A 27,912-nucleotide genomic window follows, 5' to 3' on the forward strand; every position below is an offset into this window, starting at 1 on the left:
AAATTTTCAGTGCATGTCTGTGTGAGGTAAAAGGACACAAACTGTTGTTGCTCCGCCCGCTGTGCTGGGAGCAGCAGCTCATTTGCATTTAAAGGGACAGTGTTTTTGCGTTTTTGCTCACCCTCAAAAAGTGACAAATTTAACATGCTATATAAAAATATCTGTGGGGTATTTTGAGCTAAAACTTCACATACACACTCTGGGGACATCAAAGACTTATTTTACATCTTGTGAAAAGGGCATTATACCACCCCTTTAAACATCTACAAGCTCATGTTCATCTGCCTCTGCTTTTGAGTGCAATACCCACATCTCAAAATCCAATCAACAACCGATGCATAGAACTAATCCCCCCCCCCCCTACTTTTTTTTTTCTTCAATAATCTGTAACACTCAAATGCATGTCACAGTATGGAAGAAAAGATATCTCATTACCTCCAATTCATCGCAACTTTATATGGTGTGCATAAAACTTTTGGGTAGAAAAAAAGTTCAGGTGCGCTCAAGAAACCAAAATCATCAGTTGGAAGACAAAAATTTGGGTAGAAATTAAAATAGAAAGCACTGAGTACATGTTAGCTAACTATGCCTTTAAATATGTAACTAATAGTGATAATATATTTTAATAGTGTTGCAGCCTTTGTCCTGCTTTTGTTTTCTGTGTTTTAATGGACTATTTTTCTTAGCGAAAGGTTTAAAGTTTTAATTAAATCATATTTAATTAATTAATTAATTAATTAATTTAATGAAACCATATTGTGGCTTCCATATTGCGACTTGCATCCGAATGTAACATTATCGAAAAAGAAAAAAATGTGGGGACTTGGTTCTATGCATTGCTTGTTGATTGGATGTTGAGTAAAAAAATTGGAACGACGCGCCGTCGACGTAATCGATTACGTCGATTACAAAAATCCGTTGATTTGAGGGGAATGTGTCGATGTGTCACACTGTTCACATTAATCCCTAATCCCCTGTAATGTTTCACACAAAACAAAACCGTCGATTACAAAAATCCGTCGATTTAAAGGTAATGTGTCGATGTGTCACACTGTTCACATTAATCCCTAACCCCCTGTAATGTTTCACATAAAACAAAACTCTTGACCAGATGCTAATGGCTAGTATGCCAGCTCCGCTTAATACGGTTGCGTTCATACCTAAGCGCATTCTATAACCAAACTGACACCTGCACATTTTCAGGACTCACATCCACAGTTGTCTGCCACGACATATAATGTGAGAGCCACACTGAACTGTATAATCATGACGGCTTTTGTCTACTTAAAAAAAAATATATTTTTTTAAATATCTGATGCCGGTGATCTGACGGCTTGATTGGATTTGTTTATTTAATAACACTCTGTCAATTGTGATAAAACTTCCTGGTGTTATGGACATAACCATTTTTGATACTGTCGCTGCTTGGCGTTGTGACTTCTGCTCTTTGTTCATACAGATATGAACGAAACATTTCAAGACTCACACCTTGCTGTCAATCCTAAACAGTGACTATGAGTGCAGCCATCATGGACATTTGTATTACTGATAGATGCCTTTTAATTCTTGTCATTTAGTTATTTTTTTAATTGTATTTTATGAGAAAATGTTTGAATAAGATTAATGGCAGAAGCTATGGTTATTATTTATTGGTAAATTAACCTAAAGAATTAATCAACTGATCAGAAAATAATTAGAATATAATAATAATAATAATAATCGATAGATTAATCGACTAATCGTAAAAAATAGGCTAATCATCAAATATAATCATTAGTTACAGCCCATGAAACATGGATGAATCATTCACAGTAAGATAACGTGCATTTGGAATGTTCATTTCATGCCATCTTTAAGATAATCTACTCAATATTTCTGTTATTTATTTTGACAAGCTATGAAATACTCCACAGGGAATTAGGGGGCCTCAGCAAACTTCTGGGGGCTGCAAGACTAAAAGAAATACTTACTTATTCACTTAAAAAGCTAAAAGACTTTATGCTAAATGCTAAAATCAACATATAAACTGACATCATATGTATCGTTTTAATTTGTCCTAAGAATAGCTGTTGTTGTTATTTCTGCTGAACATACAGTTCTGAACAGAAAGTTCTGGAATCACAATGTTAATCGCAGTTCATTATTTTAATTAACTGACACTCAGAGTTTCTGTTAATAAAATGATGGAAAACAAACAGTCTAAAGGACTATCTTAGCCTACATGAGAATGGGGGCTTTATATGGTCTGGACAATGGTGGACTCGGAGTTAAAAAGATTGAGAACCACAGTTTCTTTATAAGGCCTTTTTTGTTCACAGTTGCGTCTGTAGCTTTCTCTTTTCTTTGAGTGTGTTAGTTGATTAGATGTTCTTCACTACTTGTTTTGTAGAGCAAGTAACAGGTCGTGCACAGTTTTTTTAGATAGGGCTCAGTATTTTTTTGTCCAAGATAAAGCTATTCTTTAGGTAACTGCATTTCTGAGGTCATCTAAGCTTATTACATTAATAAAGCTTACAAATGGAGTGGTTTCATGAATTGATTTAGGTATTTAGCATTTGCTGGGATTGTTTCAATTTAGATGATTGGTTATAATTTATAGATTTTATATGTTTTGGGTTTATAATTCATACGAATGTACAAAGGAAAGGGTAGGTCATGTATCTGGACATTTTTACTCTTAAAATTTTCCACTGTTTTTAAACAACTTGTTGCTGTAATCTCATAATTAATATCAGCTTATAAATGCTGAATTTTTATTAAAAGCACAATGCTGTTTAAAATAGTTTTAGATGGAGTACAGTAGGACATGCCAACTTTCCGAATGTATTTCATGTCAACTTCCCAAATACATTTTGAGGAATGCTGAAACAGCATAAACATTGTGTTTCTTTTAAGGTGTGTGTTTGTGTCGAATAATGAGGAAAAAGTATTTGTCGGTCTTACATTTTTCTGTTGGCAAATTGATTCAGTGTGAAAGAGTGTTTTTCTTGTTTTCAGCCAGTCATCTTGCTCTTCTTCCTGTTTATCTTGTTGTGCCTTTATGTAAATACAGAAAATATGCTTGTAGCTTTACATTAGCTGTTCCAAAAACTACTTACAGTCTTACATAGACAGACATTTGACTTGTGGCATGAAGTCTTGACCAGGATGTTTATTGTTGTCTCTTTCTTTGTCTCACTTCAGCAGTTGCTCATATCTGTCCTTGTAGATTTTAGAGTAGATTAAACAGATGTGTATCATCTGTGAGGGTTTGACCGGTCAAACAGCTCAGTGGTTGTGTGTGTGTGTGTGTGTATGTATGTTATTGCATTAGTATTGAGTGAGTGATATGTTGTCAATGTATAATCAAATGCAAGAATGCACATGTGGACTATGTGCATCTGTGCTGTGTGAATTAACATGTTAGATCTTAATTATGTTTAGGAGAGACTGTTGTTTATATTAAATATATAGAGTATTTTAATAATCACAATGCATAACAACTACATATTTTTTTGTTGCAGTTAGTGGTTAAACAGATCACAAAACTCACGGTTAGGATCATATTGCGTTTTGAGTGACGGATCGGATCATTTTTCACATTTTAGGGGTGGGGTGGTAACTTTGCTATCCATTTATTACTCAAAGCACACTTTAAGTACTCTGATACCACATCAAAAACTTCTACTAATAAAGTTCAGACATTAGTAAAGGCAAGTGAACAGTCAGTAAAAAATAAGAACACAAATCGGCTACACAAATCAGAAGCATAGATAAATACAATATAACAAAGTTAAATAAAGTATTCATTTCAGGTACAGAAATGTAATAATTAATTGTAAAATAACACCATGTTCACTGTATAAATTTCATATAGATTCGTCTTTGTTAAAGCTGTGTTTTGTAGTTTGATTAACATTAATGACATATACAACAGCAGGTATTTACAACAGCCTCGTCCATACGGATCACGGATCAGCAATGATCCGTTTAACTTTAACCCCTAGTTCCATAATAATTAATTTAGTTAATTATGTAAAAAAATATATATATTTTGAAAAATGTTCGATATTTAATTTTTTACTCCTCTCAATAACTATTGGTTTTATTGAAGAACATACGGTTCTTGAAACTTCTAAAATAACAAAATGAATTGTGGTTACTTAACTTTAAGGGATAGTTCACACAAAAATGAAAATTCTGTCATCATTTACTCACCCTCAAGTTGTTCCTGTATGAATTTCTTTCTTCTGCTGAACACAAAAGAAGAGATTTTGAAAAATGTCGGTTACCAAACAGTTTCTGGTTCACATTGACTTTGAAAAATATCTTCTTTTGTGTTCAACAGAACAAAGAAACTCAGACAGGTTTAGAACAACTTAAGGGTAAGTCAGGGTACGTTTACACGACAACAATGTACTAAAAAAGGAAAAAAAAATTCGCGTTCAGACGACAACATTGTCAAAGCGATCCCTGTTCACAAGAATTCGCGAAAACCACTAAAAACGCTGTATTATGCTGCCAGGCCAGTAGTTGGCGATGTCACTTTGTAAAGGAACACTACGCGCCTATAGACTTGACCGAACACATAATACGCATATGCATGACGTCACCGTTTTCACATATTTACGTTTTTGTAGTTTACATGGAGAGATAACAGTAGTTTTCAAAAACTTGCACTTTGAAGCCCTATTTCAAAAACTTGCATTTTCAGGCTGCCAAAACGCCATTGTCGTGTCTATGAATGGCCAAAATGCACAAAAAGCTCTCCATTTTTTGTTGAAAACAGTGTAAACGGGCCCTAAATGATGACAGAATTTTCATTTTTGGATGAACTATCCCTATATCACTTTAACGTCAAGCCAGTCGCGCTTTTGACGTGGCCGAGAACGCGTATATTCAGATCATTCAAACCAGTTATTCGTTGTGGTTTCAGAGTACAATAACATCAAATCGATGTAAAAAAAAAAAGATCAGATTGCTGCTGCCCGTTTAAATCATAGGTCTAAATCAGCCCAATGGCGGTTTCCGATAGACCGGGGGAAGGTCTCTGCGCGTTACTGTCTTTCCGCGTGGCAAAGTAATTGAATTCCATTTAACCTTTTATCTGACTCCATTTTATCACAACCTCGAATTTAGGTTAGATTGCCCAATTGGTTATTGTTCAATTATATAATAGTTTAGCAATACATTTGATTATTCTATTTAACTCTTTACTTTATATTTGAGTCTCGCGCCGGCCGTATTTATACGCAGATCTCACGATCACAAACTCGCCATTCTGATCGATAACCAGAGGTTATGGCTAAAGCAGTTACACAATGCTTGCTATTGTTAAAAAGAACCCATGTAGCCCCCTACAGTCACCCATAGAACAACTTAGTTAAAGCCCAAACAATTACCAGAGGTTATGGCTAGTACATTAAGATAATGCCGCTCCAAACGGTGCTATTATCTCAATAGTATTTTTATTTAGCCCCCTATTTGCGACTGCATAACAACTTAGTTACAGTCAAGCAGTTAGTCAGGAATCTAGAATCCCACCGGATGTGCCTCATGCTCCATCTAAACTGGGATTAAAATCAAATGCAACAATTTATTATGTCAAGTAGATGTAGCATGCCAATTTCATAATAAATTCAAAGATAATAAATACAAAACATCAAATGCTCTGGAATAAAGAGAGAAGATGCGAACCTGACATTTAAAATACATGAGATGCGGAGTGTCTTGCATACACTCCGCATTACGGGCTAATTTGAGTTACAAATCGCCCTGAGCCTCTTGTTGCATTTCTTTATATAGACAGAAACTTATTTTACATGGAAACATTTGCTAACAATGGGAATTTGCATTCAGAGTTTACACCTTTGAGAGCAGGATGCCATTTGCCTGGAAGACACACCCTCCTCTGTGTGCAAGTTATCTCTAAACTCTTAAGAACTTTATTACCTTTTGGTTTACTTCTTTGGGAATGAGACATTTGTACCAGTCGCACTGAGACATTTCAAATGATATCAAACATGTGTAATACTGTATGATAATTATTCACATTAAACCATGGATTTTGGTGATCTCAGCATGAGAGAGAAGGAGTGGGGGAAGAGGGAAAGAGATGTATTCTGAGGTGAGACTTGCGTCTCAAATGGTGATGCTAACTTCACAAGAGAGAGTTCAAATGTTAATTTATTTTGTTTTCTCAGAGAGTTGCCATCTCTTCCAGTTCTTCCAGTTTTTCCAGTCTTATACTGCAATTTTTTTTCCCTCAGAGACATATGCAGCTGTAACCTAAACATTTTATTTGTGTAGGCAAATATTGAACTATTTTAAATGGTCTACATCTACCATCTGTACAATTCTAAAATTGGTTTAGAGCTTTTTGGATTCAACCCACTTTATTGTCCTAATTTGTTTGAGATAAAATTATATTACATATTAATAAACTGTATTTATAAACAAGTCTCATGTTTGTGATTTTCATTTGTCAAGTAGCCAGCTTCTGCCCATGAAATTGTGATTTTATTAAATTCATTTTATTTATTCAGGTACAGAATTAAAATGTTGTGTATTTAGAAAAAAATTGTACGTTTTTTTTTTTTTTTGCAAAAAAAATCCTAGGATGGAAACCCGGATAATAAGACCCTAAATAATCACCCTAAATGTTTTCTACCTCCAAGGGTAATTTCAGAGGCCAGCAGTTCTCTCTCTCTCTTTGTGTGTGTGTGTGTGTATTTTCAAGAGCATGACTTGTAAGTCTGTCTGTAATGTGGCTGGAATTTGCAGTCACTGAAATTACAGTAAATCCTGGAGGATAAACTCTTCTCATTCCTCAGTTTGAGGAAAACTGTTTTCCTGGGTACGAGGAATACTTTCTCTACATTTTGGCCTCAAGACGGCAAGCTTTTGATTACTCTCTTGTACGCTCCTTGAGTGTTTTGCATTAAACGATTATATGAAAACAAGGGATGATTACTTCATATTATCTTACAGTTTCAAAGTTTTCCAGCTGTCATGATCTCTCTAAGGCAATGTGCATTCGGGAATAATAGCATTGATTACCAGATGTATGGAAGAATGAAAAGTGATTGGAGACTGAAAAAAGTTTTTCTGGAAAACAGTTGTTATTGTTGTTTGACTTTGTCTGTAGTCTGTTAAAATGCCTTATTTCTTATGTCATCCTCATGTTTCTTTTCTCTCTTTCTACGAAATATTCTTGTATTTTGACAGGTTATTACTAGGGCTTATTCATTTAATATTATATAGGCTATATTATGAAAATAAATTATATAATATTTAATAATTAATATATAGAGTGGAATTTTTTCACACTCATGTGGAATAAGTGTGCCTAATAAATTCAGTGTTTATGTGTTTTAACCATTGATAGAGACTGAAAAATAATAGTAAATAGCCAATGGAGATTATCTTATTTGTTTCTCTCTTTATCTCTCATAGGAGGAGGAGGGAAACGGAATGGGCGGAGCAAGAAATGGAAGGAGATGCTCAAACTGCCTCATATCAGTCTGTGTGAGGAACTTAGACGCACTATTGGTAAGATAGATGTATGAAAGAGTGCATTCAGAAATGAGCTTTGGCAGAATATATGTTTTACGTAGGGCTGGCAAATCAATAAAACTACATAACTAACTACATAAATATTTGATGAGAAATTCAATCAATTCAAACACATTAGCCTTCATTATTGGGGCAAGTGTGTAAATCATTGAATAGACATTACAAAACATAGTGTTAAAGGTCAAAATATTGTTTGTTTTATTTCTTTATCATTGAACATAAGCCTATCACTGGCATATACAGGCACGTTTCATGTGGACTGGTACTTCAAGGTTGAATTGGTTGAAAATCCCTCTAAACAGAATTTAGATACGGGTCGGGGGGCATGATTAATTGCATGAATAATTCACTTTTTTATTTAATTAATTGCACTAAATTTACAGCCCTAGTTTCAAGGTATTAAAAATACCAATTTGTTTGTATTTGTATACATACAAACATTCCTAGTCATGCAGGGACCAGGTGCAGTGGTGCAGATATCCTCTGATCACGTTGTTTTTTTTTGGTAGTTAAAATCAAATTATGCAAGCTAAATCCTCTCTCATTAGTGCTGTTTGATGTTATTTAAGCATTGCCCATTTGGCTGATACCTAGAAACCTTTTTTAGCATTGCAAATAACACATATAGGATGACCTAAAAGCAAATGTATTTCTTTTTTTTCTCTTTTTTTATGTTAGATTAATCTACATCAACTTGAGGAACTTGAGTTCTTATATATTTTTAAAATATGCATATCAGATTTATAATGTTGGCCATTATCAGCCATTAAAATTCTGTCATTATGAGCAATGTTTTATATTAATGCATCCCTGATTTAAATAGTTCAATCAATTAATTGATTCCTTTAAATTAAGTTAAATAGTTAGTTGCAGATGCAATGGTGTTACAGTAATTAATTTACAATACGTTGTTTTTTTACTTGTTGCACCTTAAAAGTAGTACATGAAGAGTTCAGATGCATAGTGCCATCTGAAAATTTCTTCTAGAATGATTTTTATAAAGCTTGTATATTTAAGTTAAGTAATTTCACTTAAATGACAATTAATAGGTAATTTGCATTGCCATTTAAGTGAAATTATTGAACTTAAATATACAAGCTTAATAAAAATCATCATTCTAGAAGAAATTTTCAGATGGCACTTAGAGGCTTTTGCATCTGAACTCTTCACATATTAAAATATTTATTTATAATTATAATTATTCTTAATTATTTTGTGGTTCTCTAAACAAAGCATACTTACTAGTGTATTCCTCATTAGGTTTACATGGTTTAGAATGTTTCTGTCAGTTAAAAATTTATGCTGGTGTGTGGGCAGGTGTGTTTGCGTCAGACAGCTGTAGACCTTGGCTCACTGAGGAAGTCCTGGCTGTTTCCTCTTGGCCCAGAATGCACCAGGCCTATAACGTTCCAGAGAGTCCTGCAGCAAAGGGCTCAGCTTGAGCGCTCTGCTCAGCATCACTGTGATTTAGTGTTGTGGCTGTATGCTGAGTTTTGCACTTTTTGTGTGTATATAGAGGAAATATTTCATAAAAGGGGTCATATATCATGTATTAAAACATTACATTTTTTCCCTAAGGTCTAAAAAAAAAATTATTTAAGGGCATTGCACCTCAATCAGTCAGAATTATGTTTTTCATGATTTTCCGTCCTCCCTGGCACATTCCATGAATGCAGTACAGTTTTGTGTCTGGTGTCTTTATTTCTAAATTAGAGGCACAAATGTCATGTTTAATCTGAGACCTATTAGATATGTCGAGAAATTATTATCTAACATAAAATTAACATAGTATTAAAAGTATCTAATTTCAAATATATTTGATAAATGTCAAACGAGGTTTCTGTTTTCTTCCTTTACTGAGTCCGTGGCCCTGTTTACACCTGGTATTTAGATGCATTTTGGTCGATCCGATCATAAGTGAACGACGCTAAAAACAGGCATAAACAAGGTCTAAAACATTTTGAGCTTGTCCCTTTCAACCACTTCGAAAGGTAGTTGAAAACGCATTTGACCGAATTGCTTTCGTAGTGTCGATGCTCATGTGGTCGAATGCGTCTGAACAACCACAAAAGACGCCTATTCTCTGCCTGACCTAATGCATAAGCATAATGAGAAGCGCACTAGCCAGACGGGATTTAAACTTTGTCAGCTGAAGACCTAAGTTTAGTTTGAAGACAAAAAATTTACCAAGCATGATGTTCTCGCACCATTTCTGATTTCCGGGTCTAGGGGTATGATTCTTGCCTGGGTTCAAATCCCGGACGAGCCCCCATAAATGTTACGTCCCTTAGATGTAATTTGATGTTACATTTGATGTTGATACAAAACAGGACGTCTTACGTGGTGGGCAGCGTGACTTACCTGCTCCCTCCTTCCCAGCCTCACACAACGTGACGACTGAAGAAGACAGTAGCAACAGTACACTTTACAACCACAATGCAAAGTACGTTTCAATCAAAGATTAAACACACAGTATACAAGGACTCTACAACAGCAATGTACAAAACAGCAAACAAGCAAGAGCAAACGAGCAGCAAGAAGGTGAGCAAAAAGCTGGAGGAGATACGGGTATTTGAAGAGGCTGGTGTAATGTGATTGGCAGTGTGAAACCGGGGCGTCAACTTCCTTTGTGAAGACTGACAGGCTGTGGATCCAATGATATCTGAAACACTCACCAAAACAGACCCACACATATACAACACGCATTCCTACTGTACGTAACACACACTGGTCTTGCCATGGTTTTGCGGCTCTCAGAGCAGAAACGAAAGCTGTTGCTCTCTTTGTGGTTTTTCGTGGTCTCCGGTCTCATTCATATGTAAATTGCGTGAGCTTATTTCGTTCATTAGATTGAAAGATCTGAAGAGGCCCAAATATTGACCCTAGACCCTCCCCTCAAAGAAATCAGGACAGAAGTGGTTGAAAGTGCACAAAAGAGACAGATTAAAACGCCAGGTGTAAACGGGAATCATTCTCCCTCATCTACTTGTGATTCGATCGGCCAAAACGCATCTTAATATCAGATGCAGGTGTAAACAGGGCCTGTGTTTCCTTTTTGTTTCCTTGGTTTATGTTCTCTTTTGTTGTCATGGCTACTCATTGATTGATTGATTTGTTACACCCAACCCCTTGTTTAGCCCTTCAGTTACTCTGTGTTTACTGTTTATATGGTGCATTCAAGTTATGTTGATCGTATGCGAATTGAATGCACATGAACATCACAACAAAGTCGTAAATACAAGTGGTAAGCCCGGGATTTTCTTTAAGCCCTGATCTTTATGAGTTGGGGGCATGTCAGTGCGAAATATGGCTGAATACCACAATACTTACAGGTATTTAGCAGTGCCATTGTCAGGCTTTTTAATTTACATGCACTGGAGTTTTTCCTTCTTTTCCCACCTCAATTACTCATGTACTTACTCATACTCTCAATTCAGTTCATTAGGCCAACTAGAACTTCTGTCAGTATTATAGGCTAATTAATCGGCCTGGTTGATGGACATGAACCATATGAGTTACATGTCAAAACATCTCAAGGGCCCCAAAAACACCTCAGACCCCAGAGGGTTAAATCGCTTACGGTGCGTGTCCACTAGCGCAGAGCGAACAATTTCAGTTAATTCCTATGGAAGCTCCTATAAGGTTTTTCTGATGGACAAAATCAAGTCATTTTTTTCTTGTTCAAGAAGTTGTTTCCCTCAGATATACATCACAATAGGGAAGAAAAGACTATCGCAACTTTCCATTTCATGCTGACTTTAAAGATGATAGATGAGGAAAATAATGTGACGATGATAGGTTTAACTGTCTTTCTCTGTCTCTCTGCTTATTTAATGCTCTCAGAGAGGGATTACACTAGCCTTTGTGAGAAGCAACCAATCGGTCGTCTGTTGTTTCGGCAGTTCTGTGACACTCAGCCCAAATTACGACGGTGCATAGAGTTCCAGGATTCTGTGGTATGAAATCTCTTCACAAACATACACCTTTAATCTCTCTATCTTTGTCTTTTTCTCTCAGACTGCCTTTGACATACACATACAATCTATCTCTATGTCAAAGATCGAACTGTTCTCTCACCTTCTCTTTAATGGAACACATATTTTTTGCACCCTTACTGATTGTCATATGTAGTTTTCAGCAAATTCATTTCAGCATTATTTGTGTGTGTTTGTTTAGGCAATATATCAGTTGGCTGCGGATGAGAAGAGGAGAGACGTCGGTTTAAATATTTTAGACACATATTTTAATAATGGGGTAAATATTTATTCAAATTTTGCTCACACGCACCTGTTCTCACACTCTCCTATGTGCACGTGTTCATTGAAAGAATTGCTGAATTAATGATTGAACTTTAAACTTCTCTTTTTTTTTTAATGACTCACTATCAACCCGTCTTCCTGTTTACTCTCCCTCTTTTTCATTCTGTCTTCCTCATGTAGTCAGCAGCTCATCTACCAGAGATTGCTCAGGATGTTGTTGGGGATTGCAGGCAGAAACTAGAACAGACTCCATGTAAAGAGCTGTTCCAGGAGTGTACCAGGTAAATAACACATTTATTTAATATTAAGTAAAAGAAGTTCACTTGGCAGTTATCTACTGCAGGTAACAGATATTTTGCTGTCAAGTAACACATACAAAAACTATGAAGGGAAAACTCCAAGACATTTTCTGAAGTTTGATTCAATAATACTCTACCATTCAAAAGTTTGGAGTCGGTAAGATATTTAGAAGTCTCTTATGCTTACAAAGGCTGGATTTATTTGATCAAAAACTTAAAATTTACTTTAACATGGTGTTTAAACAAATGTGTGTCACCCGTGTGTGTGTACACAACCACCCTATAATGGTAAAAATCCACCCACTCCTTTTTTATATTCCCCGAAATCATAAACAGTTTCTAAAAATGAGTCGTTCGCATTTTGTATACATTGTGACCAGTGTAAATTTTGACAGCCATTTTTGATTTAGTCTTAGTCTTCAGACGAAAATGCGTATTAGTCTTAGTTACATTTTTGTCATTTTTGTCTTTCATAGTTTTAGTCGTCTTGTGACAGAAAACAGACCGACTGAATGACACTTTCATTTAAGCAGAATCAATGAAGATCGCTGAACTCCAGCTTACTTGTTTGTCGGTATTTTCAGTTCATCCACGCTTATTCCACAGTGTATAGAGAGATGCACAGTGTATAGAGTATACACAGTGTATAGAGAGATGCTTGTGCGCATAGTTGCCAGATTGAAAAGATTTCGTAAAACGCCAGGTAAAAAAACATGTTCTTTTAACAGAAATGCTTTGATTTGGGGATTTAAATTCTTGATATCTGGCAACCGTAAGCATGAAAGCTCGTAATGCTTTGTGTCCTCCTTTATTTGACAAAAACAAAGAGTCATTTTGGTCAAGTTTTTATTTTTAACCACATTTTAAAAGATAAGAAGGATAAGAAGTTTAACTTTTAAAAAACATCTCGTCACCTTGAGTTTTTCACTGCCTGCGACTCGCGTTTTTAGACGCATTGTATTTGAATGGCGCAAGGTCCGTTTAGCGAGTTTACATAAAAAATAATGGAGAAGCAGTGCAGTCAAATGCAAATACACATTCTGTTGAACGTGTTTTGTTGTTGCCAGAGTATAAGAGGCCTGAGCTGTTAAGGCACAGCCCTCTTCTGTAAAGGGGGGTGGGGAGCAGCAGCTCATTTGCATTTTAAAGATACACACACGAAAACGGCGTGTTTTTGCTTCCACCCAAAAAGGGGTGTTTTGGGTATGGTACAACAAATTATCTGTGGGGTATTTTGAGCTGAAACACATTCTGGGGATACCTAAGACTTAAATTACATCCTGTAAAAAGGGGCATAATAGCTCCCCTTTATTACATTTTAAAATGTAATTTATTCCTGTTTCTAGTTTTCATGACATGTGGACTTAATAAATCCATATCTTGGAGCAAAATAAGCAAGCTGACATTCAGTACAACCTGTGTCTTATATTTAGAATACATACAAATGTTATTTACGTCTTTTAGTTTGTCAAGAGATTTAAAGTACCGTTTTTGAAGACTGCCCATGTGCGAACGTGCTTTGCTATGTAAGAACAAGCCTATAATTGAATCTGGAAATAAAGCAAAATAACTGAGAAAAATTTGAAATAGTCCTCAGATGCCATGTCTGTAATTTATATCAAAACAGCAAAGCTGAATTTTCAGCAGCCATTACTCCAATCTTCAGTGTCGCATGATCCTTTTTAATATGCTGATTTTGTGCTCAAGAAACTTTTCTCATTATTATCAGTGTTGAAACAGTTGTGCTACCTAATATTTTTCTGGAAACCGTGATACATTTTTTCAGAATGTTTTTGATAAAGAGTAAGTTCAACAGCATTTATATATGAAATATAAATTTGTTATAACATTATAAATGTTACTTAATGTATTTTGATAAATTTTTTAATGCATCCTTTTTGAATAAATATACTAATTTACTTTCTGACCCCAAATAGGGTAGTTTTGGTGGTGTATATTCCAAATCAGCTAGCTCAAATCAGGCTTGATAAATAGTATTTTATTAATACTATTTTAGTAATAATTGAGCATTAAGATTTTTCCAGCTATGCTCAGAATGGAATACTAACATACAGCATACCACCTACTGCACTGTTCACACTACCGATCAAATGTTAAGACATTCTTTGACTTTGTTCTGCTCATGATCTTAAAAACTTGTTACTAAATAACTTGGTCTTTTTGTCACACAAAGCTGTTCTGACTTCAGAAGATACAGCACATAATGGTGCTTTCATGGATTTTTTTTTTTTTTTTTAATAGAGTGTCCAAATTATTCTTTAAAAGGACCACCTTTTGTGTTTTTACGAGAGAAGGAATGTCTTAAGGCTAAGCAATTGCCTGACTTTTCATTTTTCAATAGGCTGGTCCATGTGTTACACATGCTAGTTATTTAGTTTATGTAAATACTGAAGTGGAATCAATAGTTTATCCACCTCACTTTTAGTTGTGGTTTTCACCGGTGTTAGTGTGAAGACCTACGGTATTAGAATGAACCGTTCGCTGTAGCCGCGCTGTTTGTCTGAGTAACGTAAACACGTGACTTTAAATCTAAACAGAGTTTTGTGTGTTTGTGTTTAGCCTCAGTCAGTCTTTTAGTTCTGTTTAGTTTAAGCTTCCTTTCTGTTTGAGAGGGGGTGAGGTGGAGTACTTTAACCCTTCCTGTTAAATCTCTATGGGCACTGAGTTTGTTAAAGTATGTGTTGCTGTATTTAAGCGTGATATAGCGTGTGTGTTACATTAGAGGGTGAGATGGCATGAGATGCATGAAAAATATCCAGCTCATTTCCAATCACACTTGTACACGTCATCATCGAGATGCTACTATGATCCCATTAGTTAACATCACTTAATGCATTAACTAACAATGAGCAACACTTTTTTTTTACAGTATTTGTTCATCTTTGTTGACGTTAGTTAATTAAAATATAATTAAGTATTATATTTAGTATAATTATAGTATTATAGTTATAGTTATAGTATTATTTTTCCGTGTTATGTCATGTTAACTAATGTAGTTAATGTTAACAAATGGAACCTTATTGTAAAGTTCAAAGTATTGTAAAGTACCTCAGTTTTCAAAACATGGCCTCTCAGGACCAAGTTGTTTTGTTTGGACTGTTTATTTCAGTTAACAAGTTCTAGAAGTTCTTGCATGACGTTACATTTTTTTAGCAAAATAAATATTAGAAATATTTTCAGCTTTATTATTTATTCATTTATTTGAGTAGCTTTACTGTCATTTAACTACTTGAAATAATGAATAGCTTGTAGGAACACAAAAAAGTATTATGGCAGTACTATGGTACAATGATGGTTACAGAGGGTAGATACTGTATAATTACCATATTCATGTACACCATGGCATTTGTACTTATCTACATTTTCTCAAACATCCCTTCTCTTTTTTCAGGATAGTTCGTGAATATTTAAGTGGAGGTCCATTCTCAGCATATCAAGAGACAATGTACTTTTCCCGTTTTCTTCAGTGGAAGTGGTTGGAGAGGTGAGTAACATCTCCATCTCCATCAGCCTTTGTGATTGGTGGAGCTGTTCAGACTTCCTGTCCAGTCAGGACTAATAATTAACACACACAACTAAACAATCTTGCTCTAACAAAAGGCCATTTGAAATCATTAATTCATATTTTTTCATGGATTTTCATATTTTTACAGTAAAATATACAAGTTTCCAAGTTTGAACATGACCTTCATACAACAAAACGATGTTGGCTTTAATAAAAATCAGTTGTGATGCCCATAGTTGAAGAAATGTTCTTTTGTTGCATCATGTTCGGTTTCTGAAATTGTTTTGTGCAGTGAATTGACTTGATCTGTATTTCATTTGCAGGCAACCAGTAACCAAAAACACATTTAGACACTACAGGGTATTGGGCAAGGGCGGATTTGGTGAGGTGAGTAATTTCATTCAGTCACTGTCAGAACAGTTTTTAAAGAATTTAACATGACTTAATAAGTCTATTTTTTTATTTTATTATAATAATTATGTGTGCAGTATTTAGGACCTTTTAATTGAGAGACTCTGGAAGAATTTTCCAGTTACAGTTTAAAAAATGACTTTGTTACACAGCATGACTATTTAAAGGTGCACTCAGTAATTGTTTGCTTATTGAAAAAGTTTTACATATGTAGAAATGAATAGCACTTTAGAGAAATAACATTGACAGGGCTGAACACTGTGGATTTTTCCTAGTGGACAGTGGTTAAAATTGGCCCCACCGCAACAAAAAGTAATAAATAAATACATTAAAATAGTTATTATTTTATACATTTTATTACTACAGCTAAAACTACCAACTAATATAAATTTCAAATATTATTAAAGGCAAGTAAACATTCAGAAATAAATTAAGAACAAATTATAAAATTTTAAGCAATAGCACAAATAAATACAATAGAACAAACATACAAATGAAATAGCCTAAAGGTTAAGGTTTTTCAGGAAGGTCTAACAGTCGGTTTCAAGTACAGAAATTGAATAAAATAATCAAATGTAAAACAACACAGCAACGTCCTCACAGTATAATTTAATACTTTATTAAAGTTATATTTTCTTATTAAAGTTAAAGTTATCAAAGTTATATTCAGTCAAGAGCAATGAGTGATTTTTTTCTTTGCCTTTTGTTATTTGATTAACATAAAAAAACAGAAAGCAGCAGGAATATTAGGCTGCTGTCACTTTAAGACCTAATACCCGGATCCAATATAGTGTTACACACATAGACATAATAAATACATAGACGCCCTATTGGCCGCTGGATCGTACGTCAACGGCGCCGCCATACTGCGGAGGGCAACTTTCCCATACCTCTCATAACGAGAATTGAGAAAAATGCCTATTTCGTGTGCTGCTTGGGGCTTTACAAATCGCCACACAATTGAAAACAGGTCTCAGGGAATTACCTTTCACAAGCAAAACTGAAAATTTGTTCCTGGTTGTATTTCATTTACTATTTTTATTTTCAGAGGAGAAAGGCCGCGAAATTTAAAAATACTACTGTTATTGTGTCACGAAATGTAGTTTTAAGAGTTTTTCAGTCGACAATGTAGTTGTTTAAAGCTCAAATCTGTGGTTTATTCATAAAGATAGCGCCTTTTTAAAAATGTTATCTGGCGGTTTCGGAGTTGTGAGATCCAGCGATCACCGGGCACTCAGCGCTCATGTACCCCGCCGAGAATAGCCTTACCTCGGCTATAGTGCTTCTGACGTTCGCCGCTGGATCTGATGTCTTTAGTCTAGTGAGAATAATTCGTCTTGACTCTTGTGTATATCTAACGGGCGATCTTTGGTTTCATTAATCTATAATTTGTTCCTTGGCAGATTGTTTTGGCTGAGGGCAAAGTGAAGTTTCATAACTTTATATATTTAGGCTATTTAACTTTAACGGTGTAGCCTGCTGTATTTTTGACTGAATCGTTTACTTTATTTCTTGACTTGTATAGCTTCTTATACCTTTTAAAAACTGAAATTTAACAAAAAGAGACAGGGTTGCGTCATTTTATTTTATATAGCCTATGTAAGAATATTTTAAAATATATAAATTTACATTATTTATTATTGTTATTATAATAATATACCACTTGCGATTATCAATCTATTATAGTTATGCTGTTAAATTATTGTACTATTCATAGTAACTATTTAACTTATTTTTTATTGTCTATATTCTGTAATTGATATTTCATATTCTATTGCTATTATTATAGTATTATACATAAACTATATGCTATTATCAATATATTATTATTATTATATTAGTACTTATGATATTATATAATTATACTTTTCATTACTATTTAATTTGCTGCATACTGTTTGTTTATTTTATTGACTAAACTATTTACTATTAGCCTACTTCTCACTTTATTTTATATTTACTATTTGCATTGCACTGTAGTTGTACCATGTATTACCATAAAGGATCCATCAGTTATCTTTTTTATTGCTAAAATCGGATCAGTGACAGAATATGCTTTTCCCACAATAAGAAAACTTTATTTAATTTAATGTGAAAATTAAATTATATCTCAGAATGGGGGTGTTCACAATTCTTATCCAAGAATGAAAAACCAAATACATGACAACTCTGAGCTTTGGCCATTCCTTATTAAAAATAAATAAATTTTATAAGTCTAACTATCGAGATTTTAAATAACTAGAGATGGAACTTTTTTGTACACCACATACAAACCACTGAAATCGGTTGATAAATATATTTTGGGGGGGTTTTATACAGAAAAACCGCAACTCACCTGTTTACTTGCATTTGATTACAGTGAAGTCTTGCCCTCCGCAAAATGGCGGACGCGTTGACGTATCGCAGCAACGTTCCAAAGCGGCCAATAGGGCGTCTATGTATTTATTATGTCTATGGTTACACATGCGTTTTTTTTCTCAACTGTTTACGATCACTCAAGACATATTTATGAGGATACTCACTAAGACGGCTTTTTGACAAAATTTTGTGTATAATTTGTCCAATCAAGCGCAAGAAGACGAGAAAGAGAACTTAATTCTGTTTCGGTTTTTGGCCCAGAATGTTTATTTCGGTGCATCACTAAAAATAATAAGAATGTGTGTAAATTTAAGTGAACTGCAAAAGGTGATTAAAAATAATAAATGTCTTTTTCTGTGCCATTTCGCTCTCTTCGTCCTTTCAACCAGGTTTGTGCCTGCCAGGTTCGTGCCACTGGTAAGATGTACGCCTGTAAAAAGCTGGAGAAGAAACGGGTGAAGAAAAGAAAAGGTGAAGCAATGGCATTAAATGAAAAACGCATTTTAGAAAAAGTTAACAGTAGTTTTGTAGTAAGTACTACTTTCTTTTTATTCCTCATTTTTTACTTTTCTCTTAACCTGACGTCTCAGTTGCATGCTGGTCTTGTCTGTATTGTTTGTGCAATAAACCTTTGACTTACTCTCTCTGTGATTCAGTTTCCGTGAGTTTTAGGGAAAATCTGCTTTATTTTCCAGCTTAATGGCAAATCTCAAATTTCATTTGTATTTATCATGGGTAGTTGAGCTAAATCTTGTCCAGGGTAGTAGTTCACAACCAATTGCTCTGAACTGAATCATTTACCTCCTGACTAGCTAAATCACAGAGAGATGGTTTAAAACAGCTGTTTGGCTGTGGTCCGAAATATCAGCCATAAAAATTATTTTAATATTTCCTGTGTAAAAAGAAGAATTTAAGCTATTTTCATGGTAAACAGATATTCATACTAAGCATATTTCACAAAGCAGTTCAATTTCTTCATTAAAAATTTCTTAAATAAAGATGTCTACGTTTTGAACCAAACCAGTCCGCTCCAAGATTATTTTAATATTATGACTTTTGATTCAAAATAAAATGGTATTTAAAATTGTGAAAAAGGAAGACAATACAAGGCCATGTACTTAAGAAGAATTGAATTAACTATTTTTGTTTTTGTATGATTTGTTTTTTTTTTTTATTGTCTCCCATTATTTATATACTATTATAGTATTTAATTAATTTTGAAAATATTATTTAACAAAGCTTTTATTTTTATTTGTTCAGTTTTCATATAAAGTCACCATGAAATCAAACTGTAAAATTCTTATTTTTTAATGTAATATTGCAGTTTATTATAAATTATTAATTTACACACAAAAATCACGTTCGAGTCCTGCACGGGTGCGGGTACCCGACGGGTGACCCGCAAATTTTGCTCAAACGGTTGAAAAATATCCAACTGTGTCGGATACGGGTGCGGGTCGGGTCGGACACGAGCTAAACACGGGTCTAAACACGGGTTTAAAACAATCACATGCAAACGTAAAAATATATGCATATTTTTAGGAACACATCTACAAAAATATGCCTGTATTTCAAGTTGATAAAATAATTTAAAATCCACATCAGTTTATTTGTGCCCACGTGCCACGCCCTCCCAGGATCTATAACGTTACCTAAGCTACTTTCACTTTTAAAAATTCATCATAACCGCGCGCGCGATCTGTTTGCAGTCGTCGAGATGGATGCTGAGGAGTTGAAGAAAAGAATAGCTAGTGGAGATTGTAAAGTTGCCGACAATACATCATCAAAAATCAAGTCCAGTGTGTGGGAGAAATTTGGAGTTATCTGAAGAAAATTGTGAAAGGCTTATTTGCTGCATGCATTTTCGTGTTGGATTATAGCCGTAAATGTGGAACTTCATCGCCGAGGAAGCACGCAGATAACTGTGGTAACAAACCAAGCAGTTCTATTGAGCAGTATTTGTCAAATTTAACACTGTTAAGTAGGCTATGTGTGGTGTGCAGGGCGTGTTTGAACCCAAAATTGTCAAATGTAGGCTAGACGAATCTATATTCGTCTAGCCTACATTTGACAATTTTGGGTTCAATATTTTGTTGTAGCCGCGTCTGTTCGATTGGTAAGATGTTACAGGCTACTCAGTTTTACGTTTGCCATGTTCTTCATGTACCGGCCTTTTGACAGCTTCGGCTGAAGTTGTCCTTGTGTTAATTGTCGTGTAATAACTTCTGTATGACCTGGCAATAAACATTTTTGTAATTGTGTCTATAATGTGATTGGCTAAACTGATTTTATTTCGGGTGCGGGTCGGGTGTCAGTTCTATTTTAAGCGGGTCGGGTCGGGTGCGGATTTTAATTAGTGCTGCTGTCGGAAAACGGGTCGGATGCGGTTTTAAGCACTGCGGGTACAGGCGGGTACAGGCGGGTGCGGATTTACAAAATCGGACCCGTGCAGGACTCTGAATCACGTGTCCTCGACTCGTAATCCAATTGGATGGACAAAATCACTCAGATATACATCAAAATAGGGAAAGAAAAGACTATCGCAACATCTGTTTCATGCTGACTTTAATGCATTTCAGGTTAAGTTTTAGTAATTTTGTAATGTACTTCACTCATTTTTAATTGTTTTTTTAATATTTCTATGTTGCTTTAATTTAATTTAATTTTTAGTTTGAACTATTTTCATACTGAAACTTATTTCAGTTAGTAGGTTTTTCAATATTTCTATTTTACTTTAATTTAGCTTTATTTTAATTACTGAAAATTATTTTAAATAGTTTTAGTTAACAATAACAATACTGCCACAATAACAATACTGCCATGGAAAACACAGGGAGATGTTAGGAAAAATATTCTGGCTGTTTTTTTGTTTGATTTTTAAATGACTTGATTTGTAAAAATGACCAAAAATGCACTAGAAATAGTGGTCCAGTGTTCTCATACACATTCAAATATGATATTTTCAAGATATTTTACACCAGGTTTAATGCCAGTGCCATCAAATGTCATTAAACTTGATTGTATGTAAACAAAGATTTTCGATTAACAGAGATTCATGTTTTTGTCTATTCTTTACACAAAGATATTGTATGGCTTCAGAGGACTTATTAAATTGTGCACAGGTCTTACAGACCACTTTTATGATACTTATTTTGGTCATTATTGAAGCTTGATAGCCCCAGTCTCCATTCACTTTCACTGGAAAGCGGCCATAACATTCTGCAAAAATTCTTCTTTTTTGCTCCACAGATGAAAATGATTTGAGTTTAGAATGACATAAAGGCAAGTAAATTTGCCGTTTTAGCTGAACCATTCCTTTAAATAACTTGAAGCCTTTTTACATTTTCTTTTTGAATTTGGTCATGCAGTAAACATTCTAGCACCTCAAAAACGATATTGAAAAGAGAACAGCCAGCCGAACATGTGGACAGACAAAGCACAGTGCCTGCAGTGTAATGTCGGCCTCTGATTCATTCCACTACAGCTGTAGAGCACCTGAGCCTCTGTCCACCCACCCACACACTAACACACAAGCTCGCACACACACACACACACACACACACACACACACACACACACACACACACACACACACACACACACACGGCCACATACACATACAGGTGAGTTGTGCTTAGTATTGCAGCTAGTGCAAGTGTCTTTTAGGTATGTAAAGTACATCTAAATTTAAAAGAAAGATTGTATATGTGTGTGGATGTGTGTGGATGTGTGTGCAAGAGTGTGCATGCGTGTGTGTGAGTCTTTGTGCGCATTCATGCTACAGGCAGGCACGATTGCTCCTCATGAACTACTTCACAAATGAGAACATCTCTGTTGCCTAGCAATGCTGACCAAACAGCAGCTTTAGAGAGCAGAGTCAAGTGCTCTAAACCCTAAACCCACACATACACTCTCACTCTCACTCTCTCTTCTCTCTCTCTCTCTCTCTCTCTCTCTCTCTCTCTCTCTCTCTCTCTCTCTCTCTCTCTCTCTCTCTCTCTCTCTCTCTCTCTCTCTCCATCTCTCTCTCTCTCTCTCTCTCTCTCCAGCCCCAGAGTTAATTCAGTATGTATAAACAGACTCATGTTTAAAAGTTGGGGACGACAAGTAAACTCCAAAAGTATAAAGTGACATAATGCCGTGACTAACATGAGCTGTGTGTGATGGGAAACAGCTTTTATTCTATTCACTGTTTCTCTGACTGCGTCACCCTGCTATTAATTGGTACACTTTAAGCAGTAAGACTACTGATTACTATTTATGAATAATATATAGATCAATATTCATGTAGTTATTTTATATATTGTACAGAATTGTTTTGGTATATATTTGATCAAAAATACAGTAAAAACAGTCAATATTGTTATTTATAATATTATGAAAATTATGTATAAATGGGTAAAACTTTACAATAAGGATTAATTTGTTAACATTAGTTAACAACATTAATTAACATGAACTAACGATAAACAATTTTGTATTATGTTGTAACATAATAAATGTCTTAATTTTAATTTCTGGTCAATTTAATGCATAATTTATATATGTATCATATATATATATTTACAGTGCTCGAAGTGGGCCGGTACCGGCACTTCTGTATTTTATTATTTAGCGTACCTTCACTTTTTCTTGCATATCGGCACTTCTCACAGGTTGCCGGTGCTTTAATATTTATATAGTGTGTGGCAGTACCATTGTACAGTTATGGTAGTGTCATGGTGTTGATATACATGGTACATTATTTACATGGTAGTCCAAAGTAGTTGGTAATACCAGTGTACAACGGATCCTATGGTATTATCATTTGTAAAAAATTGTAGTGTAATAGACAAAGAGATGTATTTTTGATGTTATTGGAGTATTTGAGGAGTCATTTATTTATTTCAGATTTAAAATCAGCACTATTTACATGATAAATGAGCAGATTGCTTTACATTGTAGTTTGTAACCATTCAGACATGCTCCCATTGGGGTTATGTTTCATGTAATGATGAAGGGTCATTTGATTGTCCTTGTGGTCTCGTTGAGCAGCAGGTTTTCACAGTAACATCAGCTTGTTGCTCTTAATTCACAGCCCATTCCCGCATCTGACTACTTTTGAAACCTAACCACCCACAACGTTGGGTGTAACCGCTGAGATATGAGAACCCCTCCTTAAAACAGCGGTTTTCAACTTCTACAGTGGTTTTCCTCACACGTCACTCAACAGATCACAGAGGACGTGCTGATGTAAAATGATAATTCACTGCAACAGATGTAGCCCTTCTAGACAGGCTTGCTAAGTCAAACATCACCATTATTACTGCAACTTGGGATTTTTCGAAACCCTTAATCCTACATTTTAAACTTAGTTGCTAGTCCTGTTCCGTGCTATAGAAAATGAATGCTACCTCAAATTGTATGGTTTGTTGAGTAGAGGTGTGCGGTCACGTTTCTATGCCATTAGTTTTGCCTAGAAGACGATAAAACAGGTGTAAATTTTTTTACATAGAATACCATAAAAAATTTTTTTAATAAAAACGATTTTTAAAGGTTTCTGAAAAAAGTATTGTATGTTCACCAAGGCTGCATTTATTTGTTCAGTAAAAACAGTAATATTGTGAAATATCATTACAATTTTAAATACCGTAACTGCTTTCTATACTAATATATTTTCAAATGTAATTTAATCCTGTGATGCAAAGCTGAATTTTCAGAAATCATCACTCCAGTCTTCAGTGTCACAGAAATCACTCTAATATGCTGATTATATCACAATATTACTGTTTTTAATGGATTTTATGATAAATAAAAAAATTAAGCCTTGGTGAGCATAAGACTTCTTTAAAAACAATCTGAAATCACAAATAAAAGCACATACTAATGTCGTAATGACTTCACAAAACACCCTAGCAACTGCATAGCAACTTTATATGGGCATACGTCTCTTTTTCTTCAGAAAATATAAAAATCTAGTTTTTCTTTGATTCTCTGACCATTGAAATGTCTCTATTAATCTCTATACTAGTATTTAAAAAATCCTAAAGATAAAAAGCAATAATCAAGATCCTTTAATGGTTTAAGTGTATACTGTATTATATTTCCTGAGTGTCAATTTATAGTTTATACTGGCATAACCTTGTGGAGTTTTGAAATGTGCAGTATTACAGGTGCCAGTCACCCAGATGATTTATGTGAAAGTGCTTGGAAAACATTCTCATGAGCTACATTTGTCTGTTTCACTTGCACCTCAAAGTTTTATGTATCCTTTCTTTATGAATAGATAACAATGCACCTATTTTTCTCTCTTTTATTTCCCCTAGGTTTGTTTGGCATATGCATATGAGACTAAGGACGCTCTATGTTTAGTGTTGACTATAATGAATGGCGGTGACTTGAAGTTTCATATCTATAACATGGGAAACTCTGGTTTTGATGAACAGCGTGCCATCTTTTATGCAGCAGAGATCTGCTGTGGCTTAGAGGACCTGCATCGAGAGAGGATCGTCTACAGGTGTGTTTAGTTTTCTCAACGCTCCCATTCTAACATATTTACATCCGTTTTGCAAAAAAAATTCCAGCATATACATGATAAAGTCCACAGATACTGTCTAGTGATAACTTTTTTAGACTTTTTTCCTTGTGTTTTGCATGGTAGATATAGCAAATTTTGAATGGTCAGGCATAGCAATGTTAGGCTGCGAGATTTGAATATATTTAAATTGTGAATATTTAAAACAAAATTCATGTAAGGTTTTACTTTCCGTAAATTTTCGCAGGCATCATTTTCTATGCAAAATATTTAAACAAATTTCTTTCTTTTTTTTGTACGCCTTTTATTAAAAGCAGGCAGATTGAGGAGACAGTTCGTATGGAATTACCTGGTCAGTGCTAGAAATAGAGCAGGATTATTATCGGGTCTGTGGTGGAGTAGTGAGTTTGACCTAAACTCGAGGTTCTGTGGGATGCGGTCTGGATTGATTCCATTCCTAGAGCTTCCGAACAAATGGGTTTTTTGGGGTGCGGACTGAAGAGGCTACCCCGTGAATCAGTCCTAGAGCTCCTCCTGTCCGATTTTAGGGAAAAATCAGGTCTATTAGAGACGTCCAATAGATTTTTTGGGTGCATCGAAAGAACACCACAGACACAGTACAATCCACATGGGAAAATCTCACAGTAAAACAAGCAGCTGTGCAAAATGTGTGTTTTGCCAGATGAGAAGTTTATTTATGTATAATCTTATTACTCTTTTAATTCTTTTTATAATTGTACCCACTCTATGTCCGACTGATTGCACTGTATTCCTCTTTTGATTCTAAACTGAACTGTTAGGTCTAAACTTAGTGATCTATTAGGTTTATATTTAGTGAGCATAATATAATGCAATGTATTGAGGTCCTGGGCCATTAAGTGATTTATATACCAATAATAATACCTTAAAATCAATTCTAAATGCAACTGGATGCCAGTGCAAGGACCTGAGGACTGGTGTGATATGTTCATATTTTCTGGTTCTGCTCAGAATCCTGGCAGCAGCGTTATATGAGCTGCAACTGACTTATGGTCTTTTTGGGAAGGCCAGTGAGGAGTCCATTACAATAATCCACCCTGCTGGTGATGAAAGCATGAACAAGTTTTATAATTCTTATTCTTACATCTAATTCTTACAATATTTTTGAGATGATGTTGTTTGACACCTAGCGTCAAGGTATGTGTTCACCTTGAGAACTTCATCTTTGTTTCCAAACGCAAGGAGTTTTGTCTTTGTTTAAGTTTTGCCACATCCAACTGTTGACTTCATCAATACATTGGCACAGTGAGTCAATGGGGCTGTAGTCGTTAGGCGATAGGGCTAAGTAGATCTGTGTGTCGTCTGCATAGCTGTGGTTAGCAATTTGGTTCTTTCGACTCAGTGGGAGCATGTACAGGTTGAACAGGAGTGGCGCAAGAATTGAGCCTTGAGGGACTCCGCATGTCATGGATGTCCATTCAGACTTATGGTCACCTATACTCACATAATAACCTCTCCCTCCTAAGTATGACCTGAACCATTTTAGGACTATCCCAGAAAGCCCGACCCAGTTTTCCAGTTTTCTCTGTCAAGAAGTATGTTGTGATCGACAGAGTCAAATGCAGCACTGAGGTCGAGTAGTACCAGAAACTGCAGTGACAACTGCAGTTTTAAGGGACTTTGGAAAAGTTCAAGAGAGAAGTGAGGAGTTTACCACTTCTAGGAGATCTGCTTCTAAGCAGTTTAACACACTTTTGAAAAAGGTGGGGAGTGTGTCAAGGGTGCAAGTTGATGTTTTAAGGTGCTGAAAAATGTTAGCATTAATTTCTCCGAAATCAGACATAGTAACTTTCTGAGGATGTGGTCTGATCTGTCTGACGAGGCCACACGAGGATATGCTGATCGCCTTACTGATATTATAAATTTTCTACGAGAAGTAAGCATTTGCTGTCTGAGAGCATTTCACTGGGAATCTGGCTTGGGGGGTTTGTTAGACTCTCTACAGTAGCAGAAAGAGTGCGTGTGTTATTTATGTTTCTGTTTATAATATTTGAGAAGATATTCTGTATAGCTTTGCCTACTTCCACATTGAAAGCATGAAGGCTGTCTTTATAGATGTTATAATGGACTACAAGTTTTGTCTTCCGCCACATGCGCTCAGCTTTTCTGCTTTGTCTTTTCATATTTTGCACTGCTGTTGAGTTTCTCCATGGTGCTTTTTGTCTGCCACTCTTCTTCCTGACTTTCACAGGAGCAATATCATCAATTACACTCTGTACTTTTGAGTTAAAGGACTCAAGGAGAGAATCAACAGAGTCCGCAGATATGCCTGGTGTCAAAGATATGGCCTTCATAAATAGCACACTAGTGTTCTCATTTAAGCATCTCTTCTTGACAGACACAGATCTAGCTTCAATAGTAGGAGAGATCAATATATCAAAGAAAATACAGAAATGATCTGACAGTGCTACATCCTTAATAACAATCAATGAAATGTTTAGACCCTTACTGATAAGTAAAACAGTAACAATAGCAAAACAGTTCAACCGAGGAAATTGTTGATAACAATTCTATTAAGTCCTCAGCAAAGGCTGGAGAGTATTTTGGAGGCCTGTAAATAATGATAAGTAAAGTGTGTGGAGCACCTTTTAACACAATGCCCAGATATTCGAAAGACGGGTAATTCCCAAATGATACATGCTTACATTGATAGACATCTTTAAATAGAGCAGCTACACCCCCACCTCTCCTACCCGCTCTGCAGACACTTATAAAAGTAAAGTTAGGAGGGGCTGTTTCATTGAGGACTGTTGCACTGCAACTGTCTTCTAGCCAAGTTTCATTTAGAAACATAAAATCTAGGTTGTTTGTGGTTATTAAGTCATTTAGATATGTAACAGGCAGCAGATTAGATAGGTTTGACGTACGGCATGAGAAGACCTTAGACTTTCTATCATGTAATAGAACAGAAAAAGAGAAAGATGCAGGAACACTGGGTTCCTGCTTATTCTG

The 27,912-nt window shown here is 35.3% G+C and overlaps 1 protein-coding gene across 2 annotated transcripts in view; it reads left to right on the forward strand.

Annotated features, from left to right (window-relative positions):
• The window catches only part of grk4 (G protein-coupled receptor kinase 4), a 40,542-nt gene that overhangs the window by 2,163 nt on the left and 10,467 nt on the right, over positions 1–27,912 (forward strand). For both annotated transcript variants that reach the window (XM_084394883.1, XM_084394884.1), the window contains exons 2-9: positions 7,435–7,530; positions 11,398–11,510; positions 11,731–11,808; positions 11,994–12,094; positions 15,525–15,617; positions 15,962–16,025; positions 18,797–18,937; positions 24,713–24,903. In XM_084394883.1, coding sequence (XP_084251009.1) covers positions 7,435–7,530; positions 11,398–11,510; positions 11,731–11,808; positions 11,994–12,094; positions 15,525–15,617; positions 15,962–16,025; positions 18,797–18,937; positions 24,713–24,903 — 877 coding nt within the window. The remainder of the gene's footprint in view (positions 1–7,434; positions 7,531–11,397; positions 11,511–11,730; positions 11,809–11,993; positions 12,095–15,524; positions 15,618–15,961; positions 16,026–18,796; positions 18,938–24,712; positions 24,904–27,912) is intronic.

Source organism: Rutilus rutilus, assembly GCF_951802725.1.
Source record: "Rutilus rutilus genome assembly, chromosome: 2".
Lineage (NCBI taxonomy): Eukaryota > Metazoa > Chordata > Actinopteri > Cypriniformes > Leuciscidae > Rutilus > Rutilus rutilus.